Source organism: Stomoxys calcitrans, chromosome 4, assembly GCF_963082655.1.
Source record: "Stomoxys calcitrans chromosome 4, idStoCalc2.1, whole genome shotgun sequence".
In the NCBI taxonomy this organism is placed as follows: Eukaryota; Metazoa; Arthropoda; class Insecta; order Diptera; family Muscidae; genus Stomoxys; species Stomoxys calcitrans.
The window spans coordinates 157426851-157449080 of NC_081555.1; the positions used below are offsets into that span (position 1 = coordinate 157426851).

The following is a 22230-nucleotide window of genomic DNA, read 5'->3' on the forward strand; positions in this document are numbered from 1 at the left end:
TTTTTTCCAAGGAAAATTTAAAATTACTATATATCCCCTTAACTAAGCCTCGTAGAGCAAAAGTAAGGTTAATTCTTGATCACTTCCAAAAATTCGAAAAATTTATGAAAATAGGCCATAAAATGAGTTTTTCCCTATGAAAACATAAAATGGTCATATCTCCTTAACTAAGCTTCGTAGAGCAAAAGTAAGGTTAATTCGTGATCACTTCCAAAAATTCAAAAAAATTATGAAAATCGACCAAAAAATTAATTTTTCCCTAGGAAAACTTAAAATGGCCATATCTCCTTAACTAAGACTTGTAGAGCAAAAATAATGATCACTTTTAAAAATTGAAAAATTTCATGAAAATCCACCAAAAAATGAATCTTTCCTTTACTAAGCCTCGTAGGACCAAAGTAAGGTTAATTCGTGATTACTTCCAAAAATTCAAAAAATTCATGAAAAACGACCAAAAAATGTATTTTTCCCTAGGAAAACTTAAAATGGCCATATCTACTTAACTAAGCCTCTTAGAGAAAAAGTAAGGTTAATTAGTGATCACTTCCAAAAATTAAAAAAAATTATGTAAATCGACCAAAAAATTAAATTTTCCCCAGGAAAACTTAAAATTGCCATATCTCTTTAGCTAAGCCTCGTAGAGCAAAAGTAAGGTTAGTTCGTGATAACCTCCAAAAATTCCAAAAAATTATAAAAGTCGACCAAAAAATTAATTTTTTCCTAGGAAAATTTAAAACAGCCATATCTCCTTAACTAAGCCTCGTAGTGCAAAAGTAAGGTTAATTCGTCAACACTTTCAAAAATGTATTTTTTGTTATAATTTCTTTTTTATTAAAAGTTGAATAGATTTTGTAACATGAAGTTTTCACAAAAGTAGTAGTAGTAGAAGTATAAGAGTGGTGTTGTATACCTTAATTGCTAAGCATTTAAGTAAAGTTTTAATTAACAATTTCTTTATGATTTGTTGTTCTTTTTTACAATATTCTAAAATATTTATAAAATTGCACATCGATATCTTGACTTTTTTTTATATAATAAGAAAAATTAAAGAAGAGTAATCAACTTCCCAATCCTGGTAATCAAAGTCTAGAATTGAATTCAACATTAAGTCAAGTTGAATTCTTATTCAAAGAACACACAGGAAGTTCTTATTGTTGTTTTTCAAACAGAATATGGACTTCCAATGTGATTTTCCGTTTCTACAGTTTTCGAATAGTTATCAATAAATTTTAATAAAATAATATTTTTAAATCGTATACTTTATGTGTGCTGGTTTTATTTCATATTTTTAATGAGCGATGAGGAAAGAGAGATTAGTGAAATAATTCTATATTATATGAAAACATGCAGTGAACTATTTTTTTTATGTATATATAAACTTTTGTTCTCGAGTGTAATGAGGGTTGTTACATTTTTCAACTATGAATGAGTGAAATGAACATAGATAATCATGTGTTAAAAATAAACTGAAAATTATTGTGAGTACTCAGGAGTACAATGGAGGGGGTTTGGTTAGTTGATGATAATCTTTACCCAGGGGATAATCCCAACAATGCTCACATTGCCAAGGACCAAATCCCAGTAAGACTCAATACTTAATCTATGAATGTAGATGGATGGAAGTGAGTTTAGTTGTTGTATGAATGCTTCGGTGTTCACATGTGATGATCATGGTTAAGATACTCTTGTGCTTATCTATGATCTCTAGATTAGGGATAAAAAATATGTGGCGGTGATACTGTTCATTTTTTTGCAAAGAGGGTATTGTTTTAGTTTGGCTTAGCTAAAAAATACAAAGAGTTTTTATTTTTTGTTACAGTTACGATAATATTTTATATGGCCTTGAAGTTAAAAATCTTCGATTTTTGTGAAAAAAAAAAAAATATTATTCAATGGCCTAAGATACAAAAAAGTAAATAAAAAACAATAACTAATGTGTTCTCATTATCATGATGTTGTAGTGTTCAACATCTTCTATACAACATGGCTTGGCTTATATAATGCTTTGAGCTGCAGACTTCTTTATTTCATTCTTTTTTTTTTTAATTATTCTCACTTGAATTGCGGGCCATAATGACTCTCCTTCTCTTCAGTAATCCCTTGCCGTTTTTTTTTCCTTTTTACAATTTCTCAAATGCACTGGCATTTGTTAGCATTTCCCTTGTAAGACGCCATACTTGTTTGGCGGCTTGTTCCAAAGCACTGGGCGATTTACCCTTGAACAAATCCAAAGTCGGTAGAAAGTAGTGAGGACATCGACGATATTGCAGACAGGATATTAATTGCAGAAATATGCCATTGATGCGATCCGCAATACACGGCTCATCCCATTCAAAATCACGCGGATGTTTTTCACATTCGTACAACAGCAGGGTTTTCAAATGATAGGCGGTTATAGGATTACCAGGCAATTCTAGATGGCGATCGCGCAGTGTCTTCAGGATGCTTAGGCAACGACGACGACAGCCACCTGAAAAGGGAAACAGAAACAATCGTTAAAAAGTTTTGGAAGTCTACAACGATCAATAATAAATGTATATGATGGGTTGGATTCGTTTAAGTAACCAACACAGCAATGGGAACCAATAGCCAAGGTAGTCAATAGAAAATATCACCACGATACATTCCAAGTAATGTAATGTAACATAAAGTATATGGAAGGAGTTGCTAGGATTTGACCTTAAGAAGTAGAAGTCTGACGAAGTGGCTTGTTCAATGGTAGAAGATAACTCTACTTTTATTTTATAAACACTTGATGAGGTATGAGTTTGGACCAGTGTTACAAGTCCAATTGCATATTGGACTTGAAACCACGGAATACGGACAATAAGATGGAGCATTATCTTTTACCGAGGGCTGAGGATATAATGCCGGATTGTTAGAATGTCGGATAAGCAAGTATTCACAGTGGTAGATGTAGTCTACACACTCTATCTCCGACACGACCATAGATAAGATGAAATTTATGAAAAGCCCAATGACAAAATAAGCCCTTTTACGATGGAGAAGCTACGATTGCGTCTCGCAGCCTCTAGAGCAAAAAAAAAAACCCGTTCTAGAAGGTATACCAAATGAGGCCATCAGGCCAATAGCTGAAAACAGACCGGAATTTCTACTGAGAATGTGCCTGGTCAGCAAGCTTATGGAGCGACTCATAAAGCCACGGCACCAGAACGCCATCATTGAGAGTGGTGGACAACATGGCTTTCGGGCAGGAATGAGTGGAATTCTCAGAGATGTGGTGGAGATAATAAAGGCGGCTAGGTAAAAAACCACTACTCTAGATCGATTGTCCTCTTGTCCACACTGGATGTGAAGAACGCATTTAATAGCCTCAAATGGTCAGGGCACTCAGAGAGGACATTAATATCCCCGCGTATCTGATGAGAATAATGAGAAGTTACCTGCAAAACAGGGTACTGATATATACCTCTCAAGAGAGAATATGAGGTCACATCAAGAGTGCCGCAGAACTCTATACTTGGACCGTGATGTGAAGAACGCATTTAAAAAGCCTCAAATACCCCCGGTCCAGAAGGTATAACAGCCGAGGTCATCAGGCAAATAGCTGAAAACAGACCATAATTTCTACTGAGAATCTTTAACGGGTGCCCGGGTTGCAAGCTTTCGGAGCGACTCATAAGGCCACGGTACCAGAACGCCATCATTGAGAGAGGTGGACAACATGGCTTTCGAGCAGGAATATTCACTATTGGAGTTCTCAGAGATGTGGTGAAGATAATAAAGCGGCTAGTTAAAGAACCCCTACTCTAGGTCGATTGTCCTCTGGTCCACACGGGATGTGAAAAACGCATTTAATAGCCTCAAATGGTCTGACGCCTTCCGGGCACTCAGAGAGGACATTAATATCGCCGCATATCTGATGAGAATAATGAGAAGTTACCTGCAAAATAGGGTACTGATATATACTTCTCAAGAGAGAATATGAGTTCAGATCAGAAGGACCGGATTTTTTAAATGCCAAAAATGATCAAACACAGGGAAAATAAAAACGCTAGACGAAGCCTTTCTAGTAGGATATCCAGACGACATCGCTGCTGTCATTATAGCAAGAGACACGGAAGGGACAGAGAATAAACTACAGCAGATAAGGGTAAGAGCAAGTCTGGCTGGACTAACTCGGTTTACAATTTGTGATGACAGGAGACAGAGTTGTGAGTGTAAATGGATAAGCTCGACTTACTTGTGAATACCAAGAGGTGAATTACATATTTGGGAATTCGACTGGATTCAAAGCTGACCTATGCAGAGCAAATCCGGCATAAGATGACAATGGTCTCGTAGATAATGGCGCAACTCAGTCGACTGATGGCAAACGTAGGGCGGCTTTCCCGAGTAGGCGCTGACTCTTAATAGAGTCTGGACCTGAGCATCCTCTTGTACTACTTAATTTCCCATGAACATTCCACTAAGGAACAGGGTTTACTTCTCTTATATCATCGGGTGCATTCCGATTAAAGTTTAGGCTCAATGATAAGGGGCCTCCTTTTTATGCCGAGTCCGTACGGCTAGCCGCATAGCGACACTACTTTGTTGAGAAGTTTTAACATGGCAGGATACCTCACAAATGTGGCTAGTAAGGGGATAACCACCGCTAAAATTGTTTTAATGCTCACGTCCGAGCCGGATATTATTTAGATCGGACAATTTTTGGGTATATACCCCGTATAGACCGATCTTCCGGATAAAGGTCTTTCTCCCATAACTGGCATCTTTATACCCCATTTGGAACAGTGAGCTATGCTAAACCCCTAAAATCATCCCCGAGTATAGCACATTTGGATATAGCTGCCCTATATATCGATCGCCCAGTTTACGGTTTTAAACTCACAAAACTCGCATTTTTTACTCGATTTTGCTGAAATTTTGCATAATGAGTTATGTTAAGAGCCCCGACGTCCGCGCCAAATATCGGTCTATATCTATATATAGCGAGTTTGGTCCAGAACAGATGATCATGTTTCGATATAGCTACTAGGGTTCATAAATGGTGCATATTTCAGTGGATTTTGACGAAACTTTGTTTATATACATACTCAAGCTGATGTGTATCCTAAGTTCAACTCGGCTGAACTTTCTGCCTTTTATTTGTTTTTCTCTAAATCTAATAATAAAATTATCTCTTACCTTGCAGTAGACGATTTTCAGCCTCAAAAAAACTCAACACCCATGCATCACCTTCCATGCTTGCTGCATTGTTGTTCTTATTTTGAAATATGACACTCTCCTTCGAAAGCAAATCGAATCCTTCTGTCTTTACCTCAGCCACAATGCTGGGATGAGGCCAGGGTAAGTGTGGCAATGGCCAATGTGCTGCCGATCTTGGCCAAATGCCCGAACACTTAAAGGCCGGAGTTATTTGCACTACAAAACGTTCACGTATCCTTAGCTTGACCTCTGTGGTATCGCCAATCATTTTGACCATATCCCGATAAATACTTTTGTCACAAGCCTGGGCCACCAGTGTCTGGAAACGAGCGCGTATTTTTCGGGATGATAGATATCCAGAGGCTGTAATGAATTCTACCCACAGTGACATGGAACGTTTGCGACCATCGCTGAGCTTAAGCACTGCACAACCGGGTAGTGTACCATCATCGACAAAATTGAAGACGCCCATTTGATTGAGATATAGCACGATTTCGAATTCATTGGGCGATATGACTTCAACGCCTTCAAATCTAAAAGAAAAAAAGGAATAAAGTTAGACATTTTTTATAATAAATTAATTCAAATTTGTTTAAAATTTCAAAGTTAGTGGACGATTTCTTTCTTGCTTTGTTTGGCTAATTTTAATTCTTGCATAGTAACGTTTCGTTACCACTTGTGTGGAATGTATACAAGTGATGAAGGGGGGATATTTGCCCAGCAAACCAGATGTCTGATGTTAAACAAATTCGAACAAATTCTGAAGTCTACTGACAAGATCTTACCGAGTTCGTTCCGAATTCTGTTCGATTTTCTGAGGGAATATTTGTTGCGAGAGTTCTGAAAGAATTCTGAACGATTTTTGACCGTCTTTTCGTATAGGTTTTTTTGAATTTTTCTTCCGACAGTTCGGAAGAATTCTAAACGATTTCGACCGTCTTTTCCTATGGGGTTTATATAAATTTGTCTTCCGACAGTTCGAAAGGAATTCTGAACGAATTCTGCATTGTTTGTCGGATGGAATTTTTGTTCCGAGAGTTCTGAAAAAATTCTGGTTTTTTTTATTTTTCTTCCGACAGTTCGGAAGGAATTGTGAATGTTTTCTAGACTGTTTGTCTGAAGAATTTTTTGTTCTGAAAGTTCTGAATGAATTATGACCGTCTTTTCGTATGGGGCTTATTTGATTTTTTCTTCCAAAAGTTCGGAAGCAATTCTGAATGATTTCTGGAATGTTTGTTTGAAGGAATTTTTGGTCCGAAAGTTCTGAAAGAATTCTGAACGATTCCTCACCGTCTTTTCGTATGGTTTTTTTAATTTTTCTTCCGACAGTTTTGAAGGTATTCTGAACGATTTCTGCACTGTTTGTCGGAAGGAATTTTCGTTCCGATAGATCTGAAAGAATTCTGGATGAATGAATGAGAATTCCGAGATCAATACGAAAATACTTCCGAAATTGTTCAGAATTGTTTACGAAGTTTCGGAAGGAACATCCGATTTCAATATGAAATCACTTCCGATATCGTTCAGAATTCTTTACGAAGTTTCCGAAGGAACGTCCGATTTCAATACGAAATTAATTCAGAATTATTTTCGAAGTTTTGAAAGGTACGTCCGATTTCAATACGAAATTACTTCAGAATTCTTTACGAAGTTTCGAAAGGTATGTGCGATTTCTGTACGAAATTACTTCAGAAATTGGTCAAAATTCTTAACGAAGTTTCGGAAGGAACATCCGATTTCATTACGTAACTATTGGGTTCAAAAAGCCCAAAAAGTAATTGCGGATTTTTCATATAGTCGGCGTTGACAAATTTTTTCACAGCTTGTGACTCTGTAATTGCATTCTTTCTTCTGTCAGTTGTCAGCTGTTACTTTTAGCTTGCTTTAGAAAAAAGTGTAAAAAAAGTATATTTGATTAAAGTTCTTTCTAAGTTCTATTAAAAATGCATTTACTTTCTTTTAAAAAATCCGCAATTAATTTTTGGGCAACCCAATACTTCCGAAATCGTTCAAAATTCTAAACGAAGTTTCGAAAGGTACGTCCGATTTCAATACGAAAATACTTTCTGTAGTTGTACCCCTCCCCAAGGGAAAGGGGAATAAAATTACCATCCTCCAAGGGAAAGGGTAATAAAATTACCCTTCCATAAGTTATAGGGTAATAAAAATACCTTTCCCCAAGGCAAATGGTAAAGTTTCGGCAACAAATTTACCTTTCCGAATTTCCCAAAGTTTTTCTTCAGATTTGAGAATTTGTTCCGATTTCTCTCCGAAACTTCGAAGTTGCCATGGAAGAATTTTTGTTTTGTTTGATCTGTTGGAAGACATTGGTCAAAAAATCGTTCTGAAATCGGATCGATTTGTCGGCAAAATCGTCCGCATTTCGTGGACATTCGTTAAGAAATCGGTCCGAAATCCTCTGAGAATTCGGCCCAAATTCGGTACGACATCGGTCCGATATCGGTAAGATAAGGCTGTAAATTTATATGAGTTTTCCCTCAGCCGTGTTTGTTCCGACAACATGACAACCACTTCTCTCGTTTTTACGTAACGATGTCGGTAAGACATCGGATCCGATATCGGATGATTTATCCTAGGGTCGGACCGAAATCGGATAATTTTGTTAGCTGAGTGGTTATCTGGCTAACTTTAAGTCAATATTTATTAGGTTTAAATACTTTTTATACCCACCACAATAGGATAGGGTGTATACTCATATAGTCATTCCGTTTGCAACACCTCGAAATATTGATCTAGGACCCCATAAAGTTCATATATATATATTTCTTGATCGTCTCGACATTCTGGGTCGATTTAGCCATGTCCGTCCGTCTGTCTGTCGAAATCACGATAGCGATCGAACGCGTAAAGCTAGCCGCTTGAAACTTTGCACAGATACTTACTATTAATATAGTTGGTTGGGCATAGCAAATTGGGCCATATCGTTTCAGATTTGGGTATAGCTCCCATATAAACCGATCTCCCGATATGACTTCTTGAGCCCTTACAAGCAGCAATTTTTGTTCGATTTGGCTGACATTTTGCATGTAGTATTCTGTTATGACAACTGTTCTAAGTACGATTCAATTCGGTCTATAAGCTGATATAGCTCCCATATAAACCGATCTCCCGAATTGACTTCTTGAGCCATTGGAAGCGACAATTTTTGTCCGATGCGGCTGAACAACAAGTGTACTAAGTAAGATCTAAATCGGTATATAACCTGATATAGCTCCCATATATACCGATCACGAAATTTGATTTTATGATCCCTTACAAGCCGCATTTTTTGTCCGATTTCCCAAAAAATTTTTAGATTTTAACTTCTTGAGCTTGAGATCATCATGATATTTTAAGTCGATCTAGCCATGTCCGTCCGTCTGTCCGTCCATCCGTCTGTCTGTCCGTCCATCCGTCTGTCTGTCGAAAGCACGCTAACTTTCGAAGGAGTAATGCTATCCGCTTGAAATTTTGCACAAATTGATTTCATCTCAAAATATTCAAATAAAACCGCCAATTAACCCCAACTTAAGGTGGGGGACCAACTGCTACCTGATATTTAAACTTAATGACAAATATCTAAGCTAAGGGTAAACACAACACAAAATGCCACTCCTAGGAATCTTTTAGTATATCATGCAGGCATGTTGCCACAAATCATTGAACCTACCCATTGTGGTCATATGCATTTGTAAGAGTTTATGCCATGGAAAGCCAATATATTCTGTCTTTCTGCAATCAATCTGGCCTTAAAACAAACTGTGATAATATAATTTTGACACCTAGCAGTTAACCCCACAACCACAGAGTAGCGTGCCAACAATTGTAAGAGTTCCCACAAAACAAACCGGTAAATTGAGTCCTCCATTGGCAATGACATGCGATCGTTACAGTCAAGCCACTGTGCCATATCCATTACGCCAGCGTGGTTGGTTGGCTGGTTTTGTTTGCCTTGGTACAAAAGCCCAACAATCGAAGGTGAATCGATTGCGCAGGCCACAACTCCAGCCAAAGGTGTGAAGTGTTTTGTAACAGATCATGAGAATCAAAGGAGGATCACACAAACTGATGACGATGGCAATTGAAGGTGACTCTCAAAGATGTATCACGATGACTGTGCAACTCAGGGAAAAAACCCCAAAACACAAGCCACAATTAGCACGTAAGACAAGAAGTCATTTGGTTGTCACTGCTGCAGGCTTCTTTTTTCCTCTTCAATTCTATATTTACCATAAACAGCATAGCAGACGAAATAAAACAAATTGATTGGTTACACAGGGAGATGTTGCAACATTTTGACATATTGGTTGTAGGGTTGCCATAGAAAAGGCAGAATGGTTGGTTAGCAAAAAAAAAATTAATAGGAAATCAAATCAACCTGAAATGTGGTCATATGTCTGGATTTGTTATTTGCAACTTAACAATGCTCGGAGTAACAAAGGACTCTGGTTGAGAAACACACAATTCTCATATTTTAGACTGTTGCATTTTTGCCGCTAAAAACTGTAAAAAGGCAAAAACTGGTTGGATTGCCTCATAGCAACCCTGGTTGATTAGATTTAGGACAAAAAAGGTGCGTGCACTTAAACTCTTATTCAAAAGATCTTAAAGTTATCAAAACTAACTAGGTTATGAAAAATCTACATGGCAACTCTGCTTAGTAAATCATGCCATCATCATTGCCAACTCTCGACAATCAATTGATTATCAAAAGCCACAAAACTAGACAGAGCACCCCAACGAACCGCTACAAATGGCATTACAGCTATCCTTTTGTCTTTATGCCATGGCTTAAGGGTAATTATCATGGATGTCAGTCAGTCAGCCAGTCAGTCAACCAGCCAGTCTAATGATATCTGCAAAACGACACGTTCTTTAAACCACTGCAACCACATTCGTATTCAGATGATAAACTACCATAGCACAGCAATCGTAAATTGTGTTTAGATTATTGCATTGCTATCGATCTTCATGAGGTGATGATAGATTCTTTCGCATTCTCTTCTCTTTTTCTGCTCCAATCAGCTTTTTGTATTTTGCTCAACCAAGCCATTTGGAAAGTCTCATTATGGTCAGGCCAGCCAGAGAATGCGACAACACATTTCTAACCATTTGAGTTGAAATGCACAGAAGTGTCTTTGCCTATGGCTTTCAACGCCTATGACGTTGTTAGAATTCCTTGACTTCATTGAAAAGGCAATGATGAGATTTTAATGCTTGCATACCCTACATTAAGTCTAAGAGGTTTGATGGTTTTATGATGATTTCAATCAGATTTTCTCTTAAGACAAAACTTTAAGAAAATTTTCGCTAAAGACAAAATTTTAAAGAAATTTTCTCTTAAGACAAAATTTTGATGAAATTTTCTTTAAAATCAAATTTTCAAGATTATTTTTTCTAAAGAGAAATTTTCAATGAAATTAAAGAAAATATGTTATTTATTTTTAGCCTTTCGGGTCAACGCAGTACGAGTTAAGGGCGTTGGCTACGAAGTCCATTTCTAGGCGTGCTGTGTGGCATGTGGCACCGTCTTGTTGAAAGCACATGTCATTCAAGTCAAGCTCTTGCATTTTGGCCAACAAAAGTTGGATATCATCTCACAGTAGCGCTCACCACTCTCTGTTACGTTACGATTCGCATCATCTTTGAAGAAGTACGGTCCAATGATGCCACCAGCCCATAACTGCACCGCACCAAACTGTGACTTTTACTGGATGCATTGGTACCTCTTGCAATGCTTCTGGATGATCTTTCCAAAGTCCACAATTCTGCTTATTGACGTTCACATTGGGCCAAAAATGAGCCTCATCGCTCAATGGTTGAAGGGCGCAATAAACTTTCTTAACACTTAAGACAGTTCACGGTTAGATTATAGACCAAACTGAAGATGTTTAAGAGTGAAACAAAATACAAAACGTGCGTCAGCTGTTTAAACCAGTGTTGCCAAAAAGATAATAGCTAAAGAATTACCCTTTATAATCTTAGTCGCCGTAAAAATCTACGATAATCTTGCCATGTCCGTCCATCTGTTTATCTTTCTGTTGAAATCGCGCTACTTACTGTCTTTAAAACTTAAGATTTTGAGCTAAAGCTTTGCCCATTTTTTTTTCAAGTTCAGAGATGGGGGAAATGGGACTATACGTTGATATAGCCGCCATATATACTCAACTATCGACTTAAGGTCTTAGGCCAATTAAAGGCACATTTATCCGATTTCGCTGAAATTTGGGACCATGAGTTGTGCTAGGGCCCTTGATACCCATGTTCAATTTGGTCCTGATCGGTCCATATTTAGATATTGTTGCCATATAGACCGACCTCTCGATTTAAGGTCTCGGGCCCCTAAAAGGCGCATTTATGGTAGGATTCCGATGAATTTTGTCACAGTAAGTTATGATAGGCCCCTCGACAGATTTGGATGTAGTTGCCATATAAACCCACCATCCGATTTAAAGTTTTAGACCCATAAAAGGAGTATTTATTGGCGGTGTTCAAGGTACGTTTGAACATGAAGTCATGTGCACCCATGTGCAGACATGCGTTCACGTATGCACATGACCCACTGTGCATAACGGTACATTGAAGTAAGTTCTTAATCGCTGATTCCGCCTTGATTTCATATTTGTTTACCTGGAATTGTTGCTTGTAGCTTGGAAAGTTGACCGTTTTCGCGGGGTCCAAGTGACAAGCAACAACCAGAAAAAGATCAGTCTCGCTTTTAAATCTCAAACCCGCGCATCGTATTCTCTCCCCCTCAAAGTGAACCCAAGTGAAGTGAAAAGCAAAAAGTGATCTTACATATATACATATAAACAATCGTTAAAGAAAAGAACATTACAAACAGTGAAACAAAAATTAACAAACTCAGTTTTCAGACGTGAAGAAGACACTAAGATACAACATAAACCCACAAGAAGACCCAAAATCAACACAACACATGGTTAAACCATCAAAGTGCGGGACACCAAAAATAAACACAAGTGCGGGCCACTCTACACACCATCAACAAATTCCTATATCCTTAGACCCAAAATCAAAATGTGAAATAACCTACTTACCCTCTAAAATTAAATTTTCCTACTTAAAGCTAAAGTTAAAATTTCCTATCCAAAACTAAGTGTAATATTTGCTACTTAAACTAAAAATGAATTGCTCTACTTACCCTAATTAAAAGCAAATAATTAATTCTAAAATTCTCTAACTAATGCTAACTATAATCAATTATTCAACTCAATTGGCTACTTATATCTAATGAAATCTAAAAGCACTGAAAAATAACAATTACAATAAACAATTACAACAACAATGAATTTAAACACTTAATTCTCCCTCTTTTTATTCCGAAAGGCAAAACCCTTAGTTTGACCCCAAACATTTGGTCCATTACGAACCGGATAAGTGGTTTTTTTAAATAATTAAAAAACCAAAAATCAAAAAAATTTTCTGTTTTCTGCCCAAAAATAATTCATTTTCATTTCAAAAGACCCAGTGACCGAAACACAAAAAATTCGCAACAACAAAAGTGCAGTGACCCAACAATTAAAAGCAAAAGAAATAGAGAAAAGTGCGAAAAAAGGGTTGGTTACACACAACCGTACATACATACACGTATGGACGGACGGCCAACACAAAAATATCAAAACACATAAAAGATCAGTTTTGGCCATTTATTAAAAACACAAAATAATACACAAATCACAAATTCATCACAAATCACAAAAATATATAGCGGCTCTCAGTGTTCTTCGTTTGGTTGTGGCATTTATTTTATTGAAAATTTGATAAAATATTCCAACCAAATGAAGATCAAAACGAAATAACAAAAGAAAATAATAACCAAATTGCAAAGTGACAATTAAAGTACATAAAGACTCAAATAAAACAAAAACTAATTAAATTAACAGGGTGACCCGTGTAAAAATAAAAATAATTAATTAAATTTTTTTTTTTTTTTTTTTTTTTTTTTTTTTGGACTTTAATCGAAATGGCAGAGTACGACTCTATATGCCAGGTTGTACTTCCGAAGTTGGTGTCCCCACCAACTGTAAATTAAAACACGTGTATTAAAAATACAGAATTAAAACCAATGTACAGTTATAACTGTACTGTGTATAACGATGACTAAGCATCGAATCCCGAAGCGTCCGCTTCAGACGAATTCTAAATGCAAAGTGAATTAAATTTTAATGTGCAAAAAATTGACCCCAAAATCATTAGAAGTTGTGGTAAATCAAAAAAGAAGTGTGCAAAAGACCCAAAAACTTGAAAGTGACCCGCACAGTGGGACAAAAGTGGCAAAAAGTAAAAAAAAAAAATTAAAAACTTTAAAAAGTTTTGAAAAAAGTGTTAAATTCATATACAAAAGTGTTTTTGTTCTAAATAAAGGAAAAATTACATAAAAATTTAAAAATTCAACGATTTGTCGTCCAACTACCGAAATTGTTCACAAATTTTGTTTGTGTGTTTTGATAATTTTTCTAGCAAAATTGTTAAATAACGCATTTCCAAAGCAAAATCCCATAAAAAGCGTAATAAAATCAGTAGTTGCACGCCAAATTTGTTAAATTTGACCCAAAATTAATAATTTTATTTTTCTGTTTTTGCCTTAAAAAATCAATTCGGGACGGTCGCGCAAATAAAAAATACAACAAAAACTTTTTAAAAAACTGTACGCTTGGACCTTGACCAATCGAAACAACCGCTACAACGGTCATTTTCCAAGCTACAAAATTCAAAAAAAAACCCAACAACAAAAATCCACAAACCTACAAAAAGCGAACAATAAAAATAGACGCTTCAAAAAAGGCGCGCAAACAGCACAACAGCAACACAGCATCACCAATATAGACCCATACATACACACATACATCAATCAAAGTGAGTACCATTTTGTTTTTCTATTAAAGTGCGCTTGGGTATTACGTCATACATAACCTTTTTTTTCAAAAAGGAAAAGTTCATACATTAACCCAGCGTACTTTAATATTGTTTTTGATCGTTTTTGATTATGAATCGCTAATTCGGTTGTCTGATAAATTTTGACCCAAATTAATTTAATCCAAAGTGAATTTGACCCCAAACAGGCGGATTTGGCCAAAATTTGGGGCAGGTCTTTCGACATCTATTTTTTAATTTCGTTCATATCGGTCTAGATTTGGATATAGCTGCTATATATACCGATCTGCCTATTTGACGTTTTGGGCCCATAAATGGGGCATTTATTGTAGAATTTCGCTGAACATCTTTTTTTAATTTGGCTCAGATCGGTTCAAATTTTGATATAGCTGCCATAAAAACCGATCTCTCGATTTAAAGTCTTGGCCCCATAAAACGCGCATTTATTATCCGATTTCGCTGAAGTTCAACGCAGTAACTTATGTTAGGCTTTTCGACCTCAGATCCGTTTAGATCGGTCTATATTTGGATATAGCTGCCAAAAAGAACAATATTTTGTTGTACAAAATTGAACGAATTTGGTCCAAATCGGACTATATTTGGATAAAGCTGCTATGGGTCCATAAATTATGAATTTTTCACCGGATAATAACGAAATATGGTTTACATCTACAACCAAGGTGCCTTTTTATACCCACCACCATAGGATGGAGGTATACTTATTTAGTCATTTCGTTGGCATCACCTCAAAATATTGATCTGAGACCCCTTAAAATAGAGACATTCTGATTCGATCTCGCCATGTCCGTCCGTCTGTCGAAATCACGACAGCGGTCGAACGCCTAACGCTAGCCGCTTGAACTTTTGCACAGATACTTGTTACTTTTGCACAGATACTTGGATAAAGCTCCCATATAAACCGATCACCCGATATGACTTCTTGAGCCCCTGGAAGCCGCAAGTTTTGTCCGATTTGGCTGAACTTTTCAATGCATTGTTCTGTTATGACTTCCAATAACTGTGTATTAGTAAAGAACCTGATAGAGCTCCCATATAAAAAGATCTGCCGATTTGACTTCTTTAGCCCCTGGAAGCCGCAAGTTTTGTCCGATTTGGCTGAAATTTTACACGTAGTGTTCTGTTATGACTTCCAATATGTGTGGTAAGTACGGACCAAATCGGTATATAACCGCATATAGCTCCCATGTAAACCATGGTCTACCGATTTGAATTCTTGAGCCCTTGCGTTTGGTGTTCTGCTATGATTTCCAATAGGTGTGCCAAGTACGGTCCAAATCAGTCTAAAACCTGATATAGCTCCCATATAAATCGATCACCCGATTTGATTTCTTGAGTCTTTACAAGCCACAATTTTTGTCCGATTTGGCTGAAATTTTGCATGTAGTGTTTTGTTATGACTTCCAATAACTGTGCCAAGTGCGGTCTAAATCGGTGTATAACCTGATATAGCTCCCCTATTTACCGATCTCCCAATTTGACTTCTTGAGCCCTTATAAGCCGCAATTTCGACGGATTTGGCTGAAATTTTGCATGCAGTGTTCTGTTATGATTTCCAACAACTGTGCCAAGTACGGTCCAAATCAGCCTATAACCTTATATAGCTTTCATAAAAACCGGTCTCTCGATTATCTTTTTTCGGTTTCTAAAAGCTTTAATTTTTGCTGTTTTGATAGAAGTTTGGTATGTAGAATAAAATTATGCCCTTTAACTAAATTTATGTGGTATAAATTTTTAGCAGAATCCATGATGCTGGGCTCCCAAGATTCGGTCTGGCCGAACTTAGCACGCTTTTACTTGTTTTTATTTTATTTGATCTGATTTATTTTTTTTATTTTAAACATTTTCGATCGCCAATTAATCTTCCGCGAATCTTCTAGATGAAGGTTATATTCGCGGACGAGCTCGCCTAAGAGTCTTAGACGACTCCCCCGTCGCGAGGGGTTGTGTTCTCAAGACAACTCTTCTGGAAGAATATATTAGTCGCTAAAGAGTAAGTCAGAAGAGTCTTGGATGATTTTAGAATCACACAAGAATCGTATGGTCGAGTAACAAATAAGTGTTTTGGAAGAATTATAAAACACCCTGCTACAAGAGTAGTCAATTACTCGCCTGGACGAGTAACAAATAAGTGTTTTAGGAAAATTATTAAATATTTTTCTAAGAGTTGGGCGTTATTCACTAGGAAGATCTAAAAAATGCATATCAATGCTTAAGTTGTAACACATACGAAAAAACAAATAAAAAAACTATTATTCGTCATACTAAGTATCAATCGTCATATAAGCCAAGTGAGAATTCTATTTGATGTTATGAAAGTCGTTCATTCAAAACAAAACATCGAATAACATTATTCAATACAAGTTCTAAGCACACCAGGCATGAAAATAAACACATTTGCGAAAAGTTAACCCAGGCGATTTATAAACAAATCTTCTTGACGTTGCGAAGAGTTGCTTAAACTTCCGCACACTCTATGGATTGTCCAATTATATCCTAGAAGAGTGTTTCGTGACTCATAAGGAAGAATAATTGCGTGTAGATCATTCAGAAGATTGTTTTCTTCATTGCGGGGACGGACGCTCTTCCAAAATTATGAAAATATGTTTGTAGGGTTGGTATATTAGAGCTGGCAAACTCTCGATAGTCACAAAATTCGATATTTTCGATATTTCTAGTAATAAATATCGATTGTATCGATACTATCGTTAATTTCCCATCACCTATATTTCAAACAAAACTGAGAAGTAACAAGTAGAAGCGTGCTAAGTTCGGCCGGGCCGAATCTTATATACCCTCCACCATGGAGGAGGAGGAGGTGGAGGGTACAAAAATCAGGAGTCCGATTTATGTAGAAGCAATATCAATGCACAGACCGAATAAAACGAAGTCAGTTGGAAGTCACGAGAGAAATCATTTGGATAAAAATTGCGACTCTTTAGGCGCAATGTATCTTTTATTTTTGTTCAATTTTGCGAAATTTTTAACTCTGCCGATAGTATCAATCGAAAAAATATCAATAGATATTCAGACAAAAAATTAAATATCGATAGTGTCATCGATATTTTGCTAGCTCTAAAGGGGACTTTACATGGTATATCATGATGAGTGGTCATTGTAATTGTATTGGTCAAAATAAGCATGTTTGCGTTGCATGTACACATACCCATCAGTCATGGCTGAAAAATCAAAATCATTTGATTTTCTCAATGATTGGCGTCTATCGATCTTGGGAACCCATCACCATGGATTCAGCTAAAAATTTATACAAAATAAAGGGAATAAAATTAATGCAAAAGCCATAGAGGGGAATTGGAGTTTGTTTGAAGAGATATTGCTCAGTGAAAAAGCTTACAGCGAACAGTCTGCTAGTAGTAGTTCAGATTTCACATAGGATATGTGCTTATGATCTCAACTATAAGTACTACGAACAACAGGCTGTGTACTGTAGGCCGGTCAAACGGACGGACATAGTTCACGATGATGCCGATGAAATAATGGAACCCAATTATCGAAACGCGTCCACCAGTGGGGTGATGTGTGTCCTGCCTTGTCTGAGAAACTAGCAATTACTTTTCTTCAAGACTCAATTATCAATCTCTTCTTTGGATGTTGCATTCGCTTGGTCATTTAGCTCGACTTGAAAGACAATGAAACCAAAATAAATTAAGTTGAAGGGTATAATTTTATTCTACATACAAAACTTCTGTCAAACCAGCAAAAATTATAGCTCCTAGGAACCGAACAAGGATGATCAAGACACTGGTTTACATGAGAGCTGTATCAGGTTATAGACCGATTCCCACCGTACTTGGCGAAGTTGTTGAAAGTCATAACAGAACACTATGCGTAAAATTTCAGCCAAATCGAACAAAAATTGCAGAATCCTGGGGCTCAAGAATTCAAATAGGGAGATCGGTTTATATGGGAGCTATATGTAAATCTGAACCGATATGTTCCATTTGCAATCTCCAACGAATATATATACCTTATGGGGTCTTAGACGAATATTTCGAGGAGTGACTAGATTAGTATACCCCCATCCAACGGTGGTGGGTATAAAAATCGATAAACAGTGTTTAGCAAGAGCTCTAATCCATACGTACACACGATAAGTATTGGGTTGCCCAAAAAGTAATTGCGGATTTTTCATATAGTCGGCGTTGACAAATTTGTTCACAGCTTGTGACTCTGTAATTGCATTCTTTCTTATGTCAGTTCTTTCTTATGTCAGTCAGCAAAAAAGTATATTTGATTAAAGTTCATTCTAAGTTTTATTAAAAATGCATTTACTTTCTTTTAAAAATCCGCAATTACTTTTTGGGCAACCCAATACGATCTTGATGTACCGTATAAACTCCCTATAAGGTATATTCCCTAAGTGTAGTGCAATGTGTAGGTCGTTCTCAAGCAACCTTATTGTCGATCATATCCACTCTATTGCCGAGTTACTTTTCTCTTCGTTTTCCCTTTTGCACCCAAGAGGCAACATCATTGTCGTTTAGGGTTTGCCGAATCATCGGCCACATTCATTGGCATTTACCAATGAGGAGATGGTTTGCACCCAAGTTTCTTTCATTCTTTGGCGATTCATTTGGTGCCCGTTCGATTGGATTGCAACAAGATTTCTACGTCTGGATGCCTCCTTTTATGTCACTTAATTGGTGTTAATTGTTTTTTGACAGTTTTGATTTCACGTACACAACGAACGGAGTGACAGACAGCCTTGATGAGGACACAGACAGACACATTCACACCTGAGAATTGCAAAACGTTGGCCAGCACAAAGGTGTGACGTGTGAAAATTTCATAATTTTCTTTATGCAATCGAGCAATTTATAAGTCATTTGTGGTGGAGACTCCAATCAGGCAGAAATAATTCTTATGACCGACATTTTTTCTTAAAAAATAAAACCAAGGAAATTCTATATTTTATAATGCATGTGGTGTGACCAAAGAGAATGACAATTTTATGGCTAATTGAGGTAAGCCAAGAGAACAAGAAACCAGTTTCAAATTGTTTAATGATTATTGTTTTATTATATTTTGAGCCAGAAAATTAGCTACTTGGGTTTTTTTCGAAATTTGTACTGGAATTAAGCCATTCTTGAAAGATCCCTATCAGCTGTGGGTTGATTGAAAAATATCTTCACCTTTACTCGATATTTTTCAAAAATTCCCTAATTTTCAGCCAGAAAATTTGCTACTTGATTTTTTCAAAGTGTTTACCGAAATTAAGCCATTCTTGAAAGATCCCAATCAGAGGTGAGTTGATTGAAAAATATCATCACCTTTATTCCATATTTTTCAAATGGCCAACCAACATTGTACCCATATCCATAAACAGGAATCCATGAATGAATTGAATTTGTGTACAGGTTTACTTCTGTTTGAAATATTTCTCAGTCTCTCCTTTTGTTTAGTTATGTGACTGGCCTTAATTTATGTCCATATCAAACAATAAAAGCCATCTTTAATTATGCATCTGGAATGCAAAATGAACAATTTCAAATAAAGGGTTATTTTTTTGGGGTTAGGATTTTCATGCATTAGTATTTGACAGATCACGTGGGATTTCAGACATGGTGTCAAAGAGAAAGATGCTCAGTATGCTTTGACATTTCATCATGAATAGACTTACTAACGAGCAACGCTTGCAAATCATTGAATTTTATTACCAAAATCAGTGTTCGGTTCGAAATGTGTTCATTCACCGTAACGTTGCGTCCAACAGCATCTTTGAAAAAATACGGTCCAATGATTCCACCAGCGTACAAACCACACCAAACAGTGCATTTTTCGGGATGCATGGGCAGTTCTTGAACGGCTTCTGGTTGCTTTTCACTCCAAATGCGGCAATTTTGCTTATTTACGTAGCCATTCAACCAGAAATGAGCATCATCGCTGAACAAAATTTGTCAAAATTTGAACACATTTCGAACCGAACACTGATTTTGGTAATAAAATTCAATGATTTGCAAGCGTTGCTCGTTAGTAAGTCTATTCATGATGAAATGTCAAAGCATACTGAGCATCTTTCTCTTTGACACCATGTCTGAAATCCCACGTGATCTGTCAAATACTAATGCATGAAAATCCTAACCTCAAAAAAATCACCCTTTAGAAATTTGTTCAAAATGGTTTCAGCATCATTGAAAAAAAAAAAAAAATCAGAAAGCATTTGCGTGAAAATAGTTTTTAGTTCAAATTCAGCTGTCTGTTGGCTTAAGTTTGATATTAGATTTATGCAAATTGGAAGTGTTGTATTTGATTTTCTGTGGCTGTCGCATCAATTCAATCAGCTCTCGGAAGAGAAAGCAAAATGCATAAATTTTAAAATATTATATTGAGAGCAAAATTAAGTAGTCTTTGAATTATTTAAAAAACAAGTAAAAAGGTGTTAAGTTCGGCCGGGCCGAACTTTGGATACCCACCACCTTGGGTATGTATGTAAACCACCTTTCATCAAAATCCTGTGAAAATTGCATACCTTATGTTCCATAGCAGTTATATCGAAATATGTTCCGATTTGGACCAAATAATAATAACTACAGTAGCTATATCTAAAAATAAACCGATTGGAACCATGAAAGATACGATAAGGCCTAACATAAGTCACTGTGTCAAATATCAGTGAAATCGGATTATAAATGCGCCTTTTATGGGGCCAAGGCTTTAAATCGAGATATCGGTCTACATGGCAGCTATATGCATATCTGGACCGATCTGGGCAAAAATGAAGAGGGATATCGAAGAGCCTTACTAAACTCAAATTTCAGCGACATTGGGCAATAAATGCGCCTTTTATGGCCCCAAAACCTAAAACCGAGAGATCGGTCTATATGCCAGCTATATTCAAATCTGGACTGATCTGGACCAAAATGAAGAAGGATGTCGAAGAGCCTAACTAAATTCACTGTTTCAAATTTCAGCGACATCGGACAATAAATGCACCTTTTATGGCCCCAAAACCTAAAACCGAGAAATCAGTCTATATGGCAGTTATATCCAAATCTGAACCGATCTGTGCCATATTGTAGAAGTATGTCAAACGGCTTAACTTCATTCACTGTCCCAAATTTCGGCGACATTGGACAATAAATTCCCCTTTTATGGGCCCAAAACCTTAAATTCAGAGATCAGTCTATATGGCAGCTATATTCAAATCTGGACCGATCTGGACCAAATAAAAGAATAATGTCGAAGGGCCTAACTTAACTCACCGTCTCAAATTTCAGCGGCATCGGACAATAAATGCGCCTTTTATGGTCCCAAAACCTAAAACCGAGAAATCGGTCTATATGGCAGCTATATCCAAATTTGAACCGATCTGTGCCATATTGCAAAAGCATGTCAAGGAGTCTAACACAATTCACTGTCCCAAATTTCGGCGACATTGGACAATAAATGCCCCTTTTATGGGCAAAAAACCTTAAATCCAGAGATCAGTCTATATGGCAGCTATATTCAAATCTGGACCGATCTGGACCAAATAAAAGAATAATGTCGAAGGGCCTAAGGCAACTCACTGTCCCGAATTTCAGCAGAATGTAATAATAAATGTGGCTTTTATGGGCCTATGACCCTTAGTCGGAGGATCGGTCTATATGGCAGCTATAATCAAATCTGGGCCGATCTGGGCCAAATTAACGAAGGATGTGGGAGGGCCTAACACAACTCACTGTCCCAAATTTCATCAAAATCGGATAATAAATGTGGCTTTTATGGGCCTAAGACCCTAAATCGGAGGATCGGTCTATATGGCAGCTATAACCAAATCTGGACCGATCTGGGCTAAATTAACGAAGGACGTCAAAGGGCCTAATACAACTCAATGTCCCAAATTTCAGCAAAATCGGATAATAAATGTGGCTTTTATAAGCCTAAGACTCTAAATCGGCGGATCGGTCTATATGGGAGCTATATCATGATATAGTCCGATATAGCCCATCTACGAACTTATATGTGCTCGAGATGGTGGGTTAACAATTCGTTCTGGCCGAACTTAAGGCTTTTTTTTTATATATATTTACAGATGGATCTAAGATGGAGGACGGCACCGGTTGTGGCATATATTGCGGTGAACTTGACTTTAACAACTTTTTGCGAATGCATGATGACTGCAGCATTTTCCAGACAGGGGTCTTT

The 22230-nt window shown here is 36.9% G+C and overlaps 1 protein-coding gene across 2 annotated transcripts in view; it reads right to left on the minus strand.

Moving 5' to 3' along the window:
• Positions 1-891: 891 nt before the first annotated feature.
• Positions 892-22230, minus strand: part of LOC106082077 (protein mab-21-like) — a 28004-nt gene continuing 6665 nt past the window's right edge. For both annotated transcript variants that reach the window (XM_013244405.2, XM_013244397.2), the window contains exons 3-4: positions 5149-5702; positions 892-2470 (exon numbers count right to left, since the gene is read on the minus strand). In XM_013244405.2, the coding sequence (XP_013099859.1) occupies positions 2121-2470; positions 5149-5702 (904 nt within the window). In that variant the 3' untranslated portion in view covers positions 892-2120. The remainder of the gene's footprint in view (positions 2471-5148; positions 5703-22230) is intronic.